Raw genomic sequence first — 15,515 nt, 5'->3', positions numbered from 1 at the left:
CACATCTAGGTACAATATCATCATATTCACGAAGAAATATCATTTGCAACTTTTAAAAAGTCTCATCAAGTTTTTACTGTGTATAGCAAAAATAAATACTTTAACATTAAGGATGGGTTAAACCATCAAACTTAAAGCCAGTATTTGCAGCCAACCCATTCAATTACTTCACATAAAAAGAAGTTGGGGGTACTAGTCCTTTTTATGAAAACTCCTAAAATATTTTTAAAAGTTATGGGGGAATCAATGCGTGCTTTATGATCCAGGAGGATTGCTGCTTACCAACCTCTTTTTTTTTTTCTTTTTTTCTTTTTGGTACAGTTTGAGTTCATATCAGACACTGTGGTGATTTCAATAAAAGTAAAATTGAATCACATATCTGTGAAACTCTTAGCCATCTATATAGACGGGGGGGGTTGGCGGGGGGGGGGAGAAAATATTTCTAGTTTGAATGATTAAATGTCAAGAAGACTAGAGTTGCCATCTAGTGGAGTGTGTGAAGAATGACAACTGACATGCAAAAATCCTGAACTGAAAGCATTAGTCACAATAAGTCTAGATACATCATATATCGCTCCATAACAAAAAATAAAAGAAAGTAAAAAAAAAAAAAAGGAAATCTCAAAAGAAAATGAATTATTCTCCACTCTTAGCTTTTGAAAAGATGCATGAGGAGGCTGTGTAAAAACAACCTCATTTGCCTACATCTTTTACCTACATTCAGCAAAAGATGATATTTATCACTTCTCATCAGAACACAGATAATTCCACTTCCCAGCTTCAAAAACATAAAACAATGTCAGAATCTGAAAATGAGAGAATGGTAAAATCTTCAAATATGAGCATCTAATCATCACTGTGTTTTTAAACAACCACTTTTTAACACAAGATAATATTATGGAATATCTTCAGTTGATGAGACACTGACAAACATAACAAAAATCTTCTTAGAGCTGTTGATCATCAGAGACAGTTACTCAATATTCACTGCGCAATAATGTGTAATAAGTTCATATGCAAGAAAAAAAGTATTCATTTTTATGTTTGTAGAAGATCTAAAGTAGAGGTTTTATTTCTTACACACAGGTCTTGCAAAAGACCAATTATTTACATAAGCAAATTAATAAGTGTTTACAACCAGACAGACAGACAAACCAGACCTCTCCGAGGCAGCTCAGAGGAGAAAAGAAAGGAAAAAAAGTCCTTGAAATGCTAGGAACTAAATTACATAAAATTAGCAGGAGACCTGATCTTAATGATGGCTACAGCCTGCAAATTCAGTGCGTTTGTAGACATGAGCACGACATGTCCCACCTCACAAGACCAAAACATAGCTAAAAACTATACACAGGCACTGGGTTTTTTTGAAAGCAGTTTAATAATTTCTTGTATTTAGTGAAGATGTTTATTAGTGCCTTAGTAAATGTAGGGTGTGAAGTGACTGGACAGAAGTATCTGACATGTGAACTGTATTATTATGATTAATGGAGATCATACATAAAGGGTTATTTCTCTGGAAAACGTCAGATTGAATAATTACTGGAATTAATCCCAAAGGGCTTTAGAAAAATTTCTGCCCAGTTTCAAGTCAGATTTTTATCACATTTTTCTTTTGACTAGAGGGCAATCTTTAATTGCAGTTTTAAGTAAAACAAGTACTGTAAGCAATTCATCAAACATTATGAAAAATGGTGTATTTCTCTAACAGTCCTTGAAAGTAGCTAATTCACTTTTTAGCCTCATCTCTAGGCGATATAGCAAAATCCAATCAATATATAAACTGGGGTTGTTCTGCCTCTGAAACAAAAAAGCATACTGTCTCTATTTTTCATGCATCAGGTTAGGCATAGAATATCCTAGAATTGATATATTGAATATTACTGGCAATATTATTAAGATAAGTAGGGAACAGATGATAGCATTATTTGGTCACTTGGATTTCTTAAGTCTAATCAGTATTTAATGGATGCAACAGTGCCAGCAAATCCAAAAAGTCAGAGAACACATCTCAAAAGACTCAGAGCTGAATGTGTTTCAGGGAAATATCCCAAGGTCAGCATTACTTTGCAATGCTGCAGACGCATCCAACAGGCTCCATGGTCCGACAGACTGAGGACCAAGAAAAAGCAACACGTAGCGAAGGCTTTGGTGGGTTTTCGTTTGTTTGGTTAGTTTTTTTGTGGGTTTTTTTGGTGTTTTTTTTTTTTTTATTATTTTGGTGATAAATGCTTTTATAACTGCTGTCAGTATGATTTTCTTTGGGTAGAAGGTAAAGAAGCAAATACCTCCCAACTTCATCCCTCTGGCACGAGGGAAGCTTCTTCCCATTACATTTTCAATGTCTTCTAATGCTCATTGCCTTCATGGCCCTCATGGCCATGAAAACAGTTAGAAGTGACTTTTGCTGCCCTAATGTCAGTGCATGGTCCGAGCTCAGCTAGCAAAATAGGCTGCAGAAAGACAACGTGACTAAACCTCAGTTTGTAGATTACATATTTGGGAGCATTGTGATTTACTAGTTCTTGTCCAACAATAATTGCCTCGAACACCCAAGCTGTGTTGATTATTATAATTTTCATTAGGACGTAGCAAAAGATATTCCATGCTAGGGATTATGCAGGGACATAGGAAGAGACAACCCCTGAAATTAAGAGCTGGAAACAGAAAAATTACCCTAGATGTAGGAAGAACAAAGGCATAGAATGAAAAAAAAAAAAGAAAAAATAAAAAATTATATACAATTAGAAGAAGTAAAGTGAGGATCAGGACACATAGTACTGCTTCCAGGATTAATTTGTGTTTTTTAAAGCTAGATATCTTTAATATCTCTCTGCTCAGACACTGCTAGTTCCAGTTTTTTAAGTACGTAAATGATGCACATCACCATTCTCACTCCCCTGCTGATGTCTGTTGGCATATTTGGCAATCCCTGTCGTAGCTTGCGTGATCACCTTTTGTTCTCTACCTGCTGATTCCCCAGATGGGCCCCACCTGAAGAAGGTACATGGTGATGCCAGCACCACTGGGGGCTGAAGGATGATGCTGAGGGAGATTTGAGAGTAGCTCCTCTGCCAATCATGGACAGGGCTGGGGGGAGAAGGGGAATCACTGGGTACAACATGCCACGGGGCATGAACCCTCAGCCAGCGTGTATGGACCACATCAAAGAGGTGCATAATTCAAGAGTTTCACACCACTGATTGCCCGCATCTGCAGGATTGCTGTTAGGAACATTACCAGTGTAATCATGAAAAATGGTTATTCTTCCACAGCCATGCATGCAACATACAGTATCTACTTAAATACATAAACACCTTTTCATAGACAAAAATCTCTGAATAATGGGGAAAGAACTACAATATATCTCGAGCCACAGGCATTTCACAGATACTGACCTTTGATTTTGATTTAGAGGCTCTAACTAATAAAGCTTGGCTCTACACCAAATCTGAATAAGAAAATCAAGCACTCTCTTGTCAAATTATAATTAATTTGCACTACAAAAAAAGAGCAGAAGTAAGCCAAGTGTTCTTTAAAAATGGTCTCTAGAATTCAAAACACACAGTAAAATGTCCTATATCTTGAAAAACAGGCTGATCTTTTCCTGTCTGTTCGAGTTGATTATGCACCTTTCGACTCATTTAAAATATAAATTGAGTCTTAAGAAACAATAAGCTCTTTATTTTACATGAATAGTAAAGATTCAAAATTACAGCAGTAGGAGAGGAAATATGATTCTGAAACATATCTGAAGTGAACCTTACAGCTTTGTTACTATTTGTCCCGCAGATATGCTGTTTCACCTTTAAAAACATGTATGTAGTGAGGGTAATTTACTTTCATATTATTGATATTTTGATTATTCTTATATTGTATGTTAAGAATGTGGTTTGCATATGCTTTCTATATCTTTTCAGGTAAATTCAGGATCTTTGGATATGTTATTAGAATTGACTATACCTTTCTATACATTTATTGAGAGTAAAGGAGCAACACAAAGTTTTGATTATATTGTACATTTCTTCCTTACAAGTCACAAAGAATCTTTAGCACAAAACATAAATACATTGAAATAAAACCAAACAAGAGTTGGGGAGGCCCATTTCAAAGACTGCCATGGGATCTCAAAGAATTAAACTAGCTGTTGAGCAAAGCTGGGTTTCTAAGATTACACATACACCACATGCAAACCACCCCCACCATATGAAACTGTTCGGTATTGCCTCAGTATTTTTAAGTTGTCTAAAAAAAAAAGGTCAGGTTATTCTCTTTTTTTAGAAGGCATGACTATCTTTTGTTATGCCTTTAAATATGTCCTTCTGAGACTCCTGACCCGTGATTATTGCTCTTAGACATTACATCAGTTGCAAACAATACGTAATGAAACCATAAATATTTCAGGTAGTCAACAAACTATCTTCATTTGCAAAAATCACAATGACTTCTATCTGAAATGTGAGTCTTCAACCTGGTTTCTGCATTTTTACTTTTGTGTATGAGCCAATGGTTCAGATTCTTTCTAACCTCCCAATAAGATGCAATACACAAACAACCATAACTTCAACACATTTTTTCCTGAGTTTTCCCTTCACATTGTGGAAATCATCAGAGCAAAAGGATGGAAACATAAAAATCCTGTCTTCTCTATCTGCCAAAATATACCAAGAGGCACACATAACTGAGAATAATACAGTCTGCCAAAGATCCGGTTGCCTGTTTGCTATAGGTGCTCTGCTACAGTACAACATCTATTTCCATGACTACGTAATCTAGCTCATATTGCTCAAGTCTTCAGTAATTCCAGGAGTTAGAGCTAAGAATATATCAAATTATATAATTTCCAGGTAACATTATCCAAAAGCAGAGTTTCCCTGTAAAACTCCCTTTGGAGTCAATTCAACTAGTACCCTCTGTGATGGAAGAGAGCTCAATGAAAGCCTTTATTTGATTTCAAAATACTAGTTTAGCACTGACTTTACCACCAACCTATATTTCTTGTGATAATGTATCTACAAAGGCCAGCATAAGGTTTGTCATCCTTTTGATTGTGCTCTAAAATACATTTGGAAAGGATCAAAAGAAATGGATTAAGAACAACTGATTGTCTAATACTGAGAAGAACAGATTTTCTGCTCTGGGAAAATTTTCCAAGAGCAGTTCATCCATTTGTAAAAAGGCTTTCCAGGAGACTGCCAGGAACAGCTTTTAACTTGTTCATCCCAGCTTTTAATAATTGATTTTATAAATTCCTCTCAATTCTCTCTACTTCCTGTACCTGAAAGTCTGAAAAGTGTTTACTGCCACTAAAGTTACATCGTTGATAAAAAAGAGTGAACTGTTTTGCATCAGGAAGGCTATCCCAACATTACACAAATGACTTCTCTACAGCAGGAGTTTGCTGGCACGGTTATGCCTGCATCCCCAGGTGGGACTTGCCAGCTTTCTGCGCAACACAAGTTATTCTGGAGAATGACAAAAAATGCCAGTAAGTTATGGACACAAGATGGGTATAGGGTAATAAACAATTTGGCTACAGGGGAGATTTTTCATAGTCCTAACCAACCCTGCTATTCTGTCACTTTGTAGTGTATTCATGGTTGAATCATCATCCAACTTCTCACAGGCTTGATGAATCTGAGTAAATATACCAGGAGAAACCAACCAAGCAACCAAGCAACCAACCGACCTACCCAAGAAGCAATGTCATCAATAGCCCTCTTGGATTAGCTACGTCCATGTAAGAACAGAATCCTTTCCCTAAAAAGCAATCTTAAAACACAAATAAAAAAAACATTTTGCATTATCGTTTATTAAAAAATGATCCTTACAGATGAGCTATCAACAGCAGAAGAGGGAAAGGGAGATATATTCAAGTGTATGGATAAGCTTTGCTCTTAACCTAATTGGAAATCAATTACAGTTCATTCACTCGCACCTCCAGAAATGCTTTGGAAGGTCTTGAGACAAACCTTTCTGGAGTGTCTAGCTTAGCATTTCTGAAGGTGGAACTAATTGATTTCCATTTAAATATGACTAACTAAAACCTTTACAATTGCTAACCATTGCACTCTACATACACTTCCTCCAAGACTTCCCAAGACATTTTTAGAGATATAAATTGGCATGTTAATTGAAAACCAAGGTTTAAATTTCCACTTTCTCTATAAAACAGGAGTTCCAACAACCCTGTAACTTCACTGTAACACACCAGTCTTTGCTTAGTCAGGATGCTACATGATCTTCAGCAATGTGTTGATTGGATAACAAAATGATAGTTATTACTTGTTGTAACACAAGTCATTTTTCCATTACACCTGGACATTCACAACCAATAACACTGTATAGAGCTTTGACAGCACATCCAGAAATCCATAGGCAATTTCACAGATACTTAAGAGGGCCAGTGACTCTTTAGCTTATTCAAGTAGTCTACCAATAATGAATGGAGGAGAGAGACACTTCATCTTACCGCTGATATATTTTCCTAAAAATTGACATTTCTGCACTGCATTGACAGTTCTGCACATAGGTCTCTTCTGTGGGTGACTTTCTAGTGCTATACATGACTACCTGCTATTGAATGTGGCTGCTGATGAGAATGGAATGACTGCAGTGAGAGAAAGAAGTGTTTATCACATTGTCAAAAACAATAAGGTGATTTACATAAGAGTATCTATTATTTAAAGGTAGTAAGAAATCCAATGTGTCTGTTCTGCACTACAAGAATTTAATGGTAGTTATCACTTTGACATCTGGAGTCACCAGGAGTATTTTGGTCAAAAGCTTGCATAATATAGTGCATTTTTATATTTAACAAAAGGGATGTGTTACGCAGGTGATAGACTTCTTATCAGCTGAAACCCTAAATTCTATACAGAAGGGACAGCTGGCCAAATGTCAGGGATGACCGAGATATAAATACCAGAGAAATAACAGATTTAATTTGCTTTACTTGGAGTCACGTCTTTTCTTCCCTTTTCTGTTTTTAAATGTTTCCTTATACAAAATGACATGGTTCAGTGCACTTGAAAATTAAAGACTACCATGTAAGATCAAGTGCTGAGTCTATCCATTCATGAAAGGAAATAAAAATCACCACTAAAAGTCCCACTTTTTATTATATTGATAGAAACCACTCAGAAAATACCAGAAAGAAGAAATATTCTCAGTATTTAACATACTTCTTTAGTTTCCTATACTTTTTTTTTTAATATATTAAACCATGTATATATGCACAGTTAGACATTAATGGCCAGATTCTGATCCTATTTACCCTGTCCCAACCCCATCTGTACTGGATTGCAAACTCAGGCAGGTTAAATATCTAGGCGCAAACAGTAATACTACTCAATACAAGGAATTCGTAAGAATGAAATGACTCTTAGGCTGGTTAAACGATATGTGGCATTATACTGAACACAATATTAAAGATGTGTAGACTGATTACATTGAAAAGTGTTTTCCTTTTTCAACCTGAACAATTTTGACAATCACTGCAGGGTGTTGCCAGTGAATTACACTTGTCATGACTCCAAGAAATAGCTTCCCAGCTAAACTTTCTAAAACTTTACTCATGTTGTTCTTCTGTAACCTACTTTACATTGATTTAATCAATCTCCCTTAAACACATAAAAACTTAGTTTGCGCTTCTTAAAATGTTTTATAATAGCACATTTAATAAAGCTAATTTAAATCTGCTAATTTATAGAGATTTGCCAGAGGCTTTGAAACTTCAGAAAATGTGTAAACTTAACAGTTTGGCTGTGATAACAGCTCAGACAGTGGAAATTAAGCCCTTTGCATTACAAACATGTTCAAAGTGGATTCCTAGTTTTATTACAAAAAAAAAAAAAAAAAAAAACAAACCAAAAACCAAAGTACATTTCAAAAGTATAGAAGAAACCCAAATTTACAAAAGATATTTCAGGGCTAAGACATATATTCACCCAAGTTTGTCCTTTCAGATCCATGTGCCACAATTCTTGAATTTGGTTACTACTCTGCTTCAACATTACACCCCCCACACATACGTTGAGGTCTCTCATTTTAAGACTACCTGGATTCTTTTTTACAAATAGATTTTGGACAAATAAGAACAAAGTCTCTCATGCAATAAACCTCTGACAGAGCTGTGAGATAGTGTGCTTAGGGCCATTAATTCTGGGTCCCTAATTCTAGTTGTCAGTCTTCTAGCTGATGCTATATACGTTTCATACTGTCTGCTCTAATTTCTACCTCTGGAAACCAAATGATAATAGATTATATGCCAGTGTGGGAATAGGCAGATTGGTTAGGATCCAGGCTGTATCCCAGGTGATAGCAAGAAGCAGCAGTGAAAAAAAGTATTCAGCTCTTCACAGGGATATATCAAGGAGTTTCATCTCTGCTAGAGGATTTCTTCACTTTATACATAGCATTTACATGGTAACGAAGAGAACATTATCATCATCTGATTTGTAGAAAATGTCAGCTTTCCTTGAAGACATAGGTGAAATTTTTAGGGCTACTGTTGCAGTCTCCCCAAATTGTTACATGGGAGAGGGCAGCAAGACCTACCTGATGAAGACTCATAGGGTGGCTGTCTTTTAAGGGATACAACCTTATCGCTTTGAACCTTTTTTTCTGTATCTGCAAAGTTCAAGTCATCTTTTTAATTTTTTTTCTCAGTTAATTGCATTAAAATATTCAGAAATGTAATCCGGAAAATATTCTTGGACCAGTTTTTTTTGGTCTCTTCTTCTTCAATGCTCTTTCTCATGGTTCTGTCATTGCTTTCCTTCCTGCTTTTGTGTACTGAGAAACAGAATTAAGGTGTACTGCAACCAGTGGACACTTGCATAAACAGCCTGCTTTGAATAAAACAGCGTGAGCTTGGGAGAGGAACAACACATTTAGCTTTCATGCCCAAATGCTAAAACATACAAGAGGTTCATATACTGTTAAAGCATCACATTTTTGCTTTGAGACCACTGAAATGCAAGGGCTGTGAACAGCAGAAAAATGTGAATAAACTGAATTGGGAGCATAAAAGCACATGGATTCCCAGATTCTGAAACCGCAGTCAAAGTGGTTTAGATTTGTAATTTATTAACGACTTTTTTTTTGGCAAATACATTTGTAATGAATCTCCACACATTTTTTATGCACGAGAGCTTAAGTTTTCCAGGACTTCTGTAAAACAACTTTTACTGCATTAAATTACTGCATTCCTTGATCTCTACCAGCACACACTCACAGCAGCCAGCCACACTCAGACACAACGAACAGCTCTAGGATTTTGTAGCTCTGCAACAGATACTTCGAAAACATTTTTCAGAATTAAATGGTTGTGAAAAAGAAAGCAAATGTAATGGTTTTGCCCTGCCTCCAGCATTTCACAACCGACGTTGACTTAAAATTAGCACAATCTTCTGCAATACTTGCATTTCCGTGTGAAACTTCTTCATAGAGAATTCATGCAGAATTGGGAGCTGTCAGCTCTGACCGCATTCACCAGCACACAGGCTTTAGACTCTATTTCATAATAGGAAAAGATGGCCAGCGTTTTCCTGACAGAAGTATCGTATATTTTTCAGTCAGTAAAAATTACAGAGAGAGCTCATTGTCGATGCATTTCCCATAGATAATGAGGACGGCAAATTATCAGGCAAGGATTTCTTTTTGGTACACGGAACAAAAACTAGCACAATCTGCAGAACTTATTAACTAATCGGGTTCTAAACCCCTTCTTTGCATGCTGCCGACACGGTCAGAGTAACCTATATGTTGATCTTATTCCAAAAGCACAGTAATCTCTATGTTGCAAGAATTATAGTTTTGTGTGCCGTAGCCTACACTGCAAAAAAAAAAAAAAAAAAAAAAAAGCCTTTAGGAAAGGCATGTGCTGAACACACACCAAATATGCAGGATGGAAAAAGACCAAATGTAATTAAAGCTTATATGAAACCAGACATTCCTATTTGCAGAGCTCTGGCTGCATTTCTATGAGAAAGAATGCACAGAATTTCAAATCATGCTCTATTTAGACAATGTCAGAAGAAAACCACATTCCCCCCCGCTGCCCCCCCACTCCCTCACCCCAAGACTCCAAAAGGCAAATCTCATCATCAGAATTAGAGAGAAAAAGCAATCCAAAGATACTGGTTTACACATTCCTTCCCAAACCAAGAAATCAGGTATCTCCCTCTCCCGGCTAATAGCTTATAAATTCAGACTTTAGACAAAAGCAAAAAAAAAAAAAAAAAAAATAAAAAAAAATAGAATCCTAATTCTCAAGCTTCCTACTTAGCACTGCCTCGCTGTTGATGATTTGTGCGGCTGTGTGTGCGTGCCTGTTTGAGAAATGGCGAGCTAGGCTTAAAGTATTTTCCATTTCATCAAAGAGCATATATTACTTTCCTGGTTCGCTCGAATGTTGGTTTTATGCCCACCCCTTTTCAATCTGCCCATGTCTGAGATGCACAGTGCAGGCGTACAATCATGAGCAGCTTACGACACTCAGTGAACACTAGGTGCCTCTGCATGCTCTAGCAACATACTGCTCAGCTGAAGGGAAGGGATTCTTGCTGTCTCTCTCTGCTCTAAGCATCACCTAACAAGCAAAGCGAACAAAGAATGGGAAATAAAGCTACCCTTAGCCGGTCAGTGAATGAATGGTAATCTCTCTATGGAGTAAAGGTTGTGCCGGTCAATGGTCGTTGCAAATGATGGACATTAAACAGATTGACAAATCCTGTGGAGTCGTTAGTAAAGAGTTTGGAGTTTTTTTCACGCCACAGTGTTAACTGCAGAGAAAAGGACAGAGGGAGAAGGAGAAGATCAAGCTCATGTACATAGTTCTGAAACTTGCAGGTCCTAGGAGGCAGCTAAAAAGCTAGCTGGACAAGCCTTTCGCTCTTTGAGCAGAAGCGAAGTGAGACATTGTGAGCTTGCCAGCCTTGCACAAAATTGAAAGGGACCGAATTTGTAGCACAGAGGGGTCTTTTTTAGCTCTGCATATAATTAGTCCAAACACAAAGGAAGCAACTGAATGGAGGTTGTCACTCTCTGGAAAAGGGTGGGTAAGACACTTTTTAATTAAATTCTTTCATGAAGAAAGATTTTTTTTTCTTTGCTGCAGCATTTAACATGAACAAAATCACTATCATTTTACCTTTGAATGTCTGTGAACTTTAATGCTGCGCAGCTCCTGCATGCTGTAAAGTGAAATATTTGCCTCTGTGTTTGTTCTGTTTGCTGTTTTGCTTTGGTTTTCTGGCTTTGTTTTGGTTTTTGTTTTTTTCCCTTAAATAAAATATGATGTAGAATTCGGAAAGATTCAATGGACATTCTCGAGCATATTTGGAAATATTCTTGCTAATGGATTTCCTTCTTATTGGTCTCTGTTTAAACTGGCTGCTGAGGAAGCCCCCGGGGTTGATATTGTGTACGCTGGGTATCTTTTCTAAAATGCTTCCAGCCGTGAATAGTGGGTGTCCACAGCTATGTCGGTGTGAGGGCAGGCTTTTGTACTGTGAATCACTGAATCTTACAGAGATGCCTCGCAACCTGTCGGGCATGATGGGCTTGTCTCTGCGGTACAACAGCCTTTCAGAGCTGCATGATGGACAGTTCACAGGGTTAATGCAGCTCACGTGGCTCTATCTGGATCACAATCACATTTGCTCAGTGGAGGGGAATGCCTTTCAAAAATTGCGGCGAGTTAAAGAGCTCACCCTGAGTTCCAACAAAATAACCCAACTGCCCAACACCACTTTCCGACCCATGCCAAACTTGCGCAGTGTGGATTTATCATACAACAACCTACAGTCTTTGGAGCCTGACCTGTTCCACGGGCTGAGAAAACTAACAACTTTGCACATGCGGTCGAACGCCATCAAGTTCGTGCCGGTGAGAATTTTTCAGGACTGCCGCAGCCTGAAGTTTCTAGACATAGGATACAATCAGTTAAAGAGCCTGGCTCGAAACTCTTTTGCAGGCTTGTTCAAACTCACCGAGCTGCACCTCGAGCACAATGACTTGGTGAAGGTGAATTTAGCCCATTTTCCCAGGCTCATCTCCCTGCACTCTCTCTGCTTGCGAAGGAATAAAGTTACCATCGTCGTAAACACTTTGGACTGGATATGGCAACTTGAGAAAATGGATCTCTCCGGCAACGAAATCGAATACATCGAACCTCACGTTTTCGAGAGTGTACCTCACCTCAAATCCCTGCAGCTGGACTCCAACCGGCTGACCTACATTGACTCCCGAGTCCTCGACTCCTGGAAGTCCCTCACGAGCATCAGCCTCTCTGCAAACGCCTGGGATTGCAGCCGCAACGTTTGCGCCCTGGCCTCCTGGCTGAGCAACTTCAAGGGTCGCTACGACAGCAATCTGCTCTGTGCCACCCCCGAGTACGCACAGGGCGAGGATGTTTTGGATGCAGTGTACGCTTTTCACTTGTGTGAAGACGTGGCAGACCCAACGAGCGTTAACACCCTCTCCCCGGTAACGAACAACAGCGACCAAACGTTCAGCTATGGCTCTGCCACCGCCACGTACGATGTGCAGGACAGTGAAGGGGACCAAACCACATACGCCATAACCGTGACCATGCCCAGCGAGAACTCGGAGAACGCCGTTCAGATTCACAAGGTGGTGACGGGGACCATGGCGCTGATTTTTTCCTTCCTCATCGTGGTTTTAGTGTTGTATGTCTCCTGGAAGTGCTTTCCGGCCAGCTTAAGGCAACTAAGACAGTGCTTTGTAACACAGCGCAGAAAGCAGAAGCAAAAACAGACCATGCATCAAATGGCTGCCATGTCAGCCCAGGAGTATTACGTTGATTACAAACCCAACCACATTGAGGGAGCCCTGGTGATCATTAATGAGTACGGATCTTGTTCCTGTCACCAGCAGCCAGCGAGGGAATGCGAGGTGTGATTTTCCTTTGGGATTTAAACAGTGTGCAACCAAATAACAGCGTGCAGGCAGACAGTGGCACGGGGGGGATGGCTGTGCTTTGCTGGTGATTTCTGACGCGCTCCTCTGCTGAAATTGTTAAGAGGGGCTGTCTAAAAGACTTGACATTTTAGCTTTATCGTGTCTTAAAAATCTTCAGGACAGTCAATCTTAAGATTTCATATGCTAATACTCCCTTTGAAGATCTGTCAATATTCAGGAATCTGAGAGTGTAAAAAGGTACCAATTATTGATCTTTTGTAAACTAAGAAAACTGTTTAAAATAAAAAAAAATAGCATTTACAGTTTTTACAGACTGGTGTATATTACATGAATTGTTCCCTGTATACAAAATGCAACAGTTTAACCTCTTTTTCTCTTCATACTGAGTGTTGAAATGAAAGTCTAGGAGCAAAGAAGCCACGTAAAATAGCAAGCTTAAAATTAACCAGATGGCTTCACATTGTAATTAGTACACGTTCACTTACATCATGTTACTGAAGATATGAAGCATGACACTGGAATGATATTTTTGTTAATGTGCTACCTGTAACTGGATGTCAGTACAACAAGGAGCCGGTGCACCTCAGAAAGGCTGAAGTTTTGACCGTGTCCCTGGGGCAGGATTTCTGAGGTTGTTTAAGTACAGCTCACTTGTTAGTCGCTGTAAGATCCATAAAAACTGCATCATGACCCCTTAGAAGTATTTTGCATCAAAATTGACCATATTGCAAAGTCTCACTAAACAAAAAAAACAACAAAACCCAAACAACTGAAACACTGCCAAAAAAAAATTGCTTGTCATCATTTTCCTTAAAACAAAAAAGACAAAAAAACCCTCTAAATTTAAGGGCTTTTACTAGCGTTCCCCACTTTTATGCTTGTTTTAAGATATCCTAAGAGCAAAGAAACCCTTGCATTGTGCACTGTGGTGCCATGGTGAATGGAGAAGAGCAAAAGCTATTCGGTCCTCAGTAGTGAAACCTGTGTGTGTTTCAAGAGTGAAACCTCAGCTGTAACGCTGTCAGAGTAAGAGAGAGTTATTAGAGCATACTTCTGGGTCCTATAGTGAACTGCTAGCAAAGCCTATCTCACGTCCCTCACTTTCACCACCAGCCATTCATTAACAAATCTAAAATCTCTGCAGAGGCTGAAAGTATCTCAAACCCTCCTTACTAATGACTGATAAATGGACTTGATGGATATAAGCACTGATTTAATAATGTAGAATCACACCGCTGTTTTATTTGACTGCCCTTAAATAAAGGCTTCCTTTCCTCGTATTTCGGATTTTTCATTCCAGTATGTGAACAACCTACTGATCGATCCTTTCAACAACTCCTCTCATACTAATGAAGATGAGGCAGTTTTATAACATCAGGCATAGCATCTTGAAATTTTCTTCATACAGCATTACATGCTAATAAAATGTTACGGATAATGAATTGGGTAACATTTCTATGCTTTGTACATATTCCTCTATCCTTAGGTTGCCACCAATAGAGGAAAAATTCAGAAATCTAACCTGTATTTTAATTTAACACAGGGTTTTTTTCTTTTTTATAGCATCAAAGAGCCACCTACTCTTGAAAGGCTACAGCAGACTTATAAAGCAGAGAACAGTCACAGAATAAACCCTTTTTTTTTTTTTAACCTGCACAGCAGGGTTTAGCCATTAATTTTAAACATAAAGTGTGAATTTGATATTTTTTTCTGACTGAAACTATTTTTAAGGAGTCAGAACTTATTTTCCTCTATTTGGTACATCTCACCCTGTTTAATATTAAATATGACGATAGCTTTTTAATCAAAATTTTTATTTAGTGAGACTATAATGTCATCTGTGAAAGCAATGAGATTATGTATTGGGAGAAGACCTTTTCATAGAAAATTTAATGAAAATCAACCTTTTTTTTACTAAAGCCACTGAAAATTCATCCACAGCTTTGAAACAAGCTAGCACTGTTAAAAATAGGCTTTTTTTCTCTTTAAACAAATGCACATTTCTGTTTCTATGCCTCAAACCCCCAAGGGCCTGATCCATCCTGAAGCTCCCAAGTGACCTGAGGGGTCGAGTGTCCAGATACGAACCTAACAGTGAGGGCAGAGAGTAGGTAAGGAGCCCCTTGTTTCTTTGGGTGCTTGGTCACATTTTAGGAGAAAATACTTTATGCCATGCTAACTGAGGGCCAAAATATATGCGTTTTCCCCATTAAACCCTTCTCTGAAATCAATAGGGAATTTAACTGTGAAAAATTGGCTCTTTAACTTTGCACTACGTTATAGGTTCCTCAGATCAACATGCAGCACTGCAACCAGAATGACTGATTACAATTAGTTGCCAGGAAACTTCCAAAACCACCCAAGATTGTTACAACATTGTCTGCATATGGTAAAAAAAAATAATATATGAATTAGCTTTATTTCTATAGTGACCCCCCTGTTGCTATAAGGAAACATATTGGTGCAGTGATGGCTTTGCCCCTGTAAATCTGATGCAAGACTGATACTGACAAACAATCATCCTGTGGTTGTATTTCAATGTATTTTTAGCATATTTGTGGGTTGTATTT

At 38.2% G+C, this 15,515-nt stretch overlaps 2 protein-coding genes across 6 annotated transcripts in view; one reads left to right on the top strand and one right to left on the bottom strand.

Moving 5' to 3' along the window:
- CTNNA2 (catenin (cadherin-associated protein), alpha 2) overlaps positions 1–15,515 on the bottom strand; it is a 460,517-nt gene that overhangs the window by 156,945 nt on the left and 288,057 nt on the right. The window lies entirely within an intron of this gene.
- On the top strand, positions 11,277–13,250 carry LRRTM1 (leucine rich repeat transmembrane neuronal 1). Its single transcript, XM_009882502.1, has one exon. It carries the CDS (start codon positions 11,359–11,361, stop codon positions 12,922–12,924), a length of 1,566 nt encoding a protein of 521 aa, XP_009880804.1. The 5' UTR covers positions 11,277–11,358; the 3' UTR covers positions 12,925–13,250.

Source organism: Charadrius vociferus, unplaced genomic scaffold (genome assembly GCF_000708025.1).
Source record: "Charadrius vociferus isolate BGI_N301 unplaced genomic scaffold, ASM70802v2 scaffold213, whole genome shotgun sequence".
Classification (NCBI taxonomy): Eukaryota; Metazoa; Chordata; class Aves; order Charadriiformes; family Charadriidae; genus Charadrius; species Charadrius vociferus.
The sequence above is the reverse complement of the archived record's forward strand: the minus strand, read 5'-3'. Positions and strand labels throughout refer to the sequence as shown.

What these genes read in the sequence shown, in the direction of transcription:
- LRRTM1 (XM_009882502.1), top strand. Translation starts at nt 11,359, where the DNA reads ATGGATTTCCTTCTTATTGGTCTCTGTTTAAACTGGCTGCTGAGGAAG.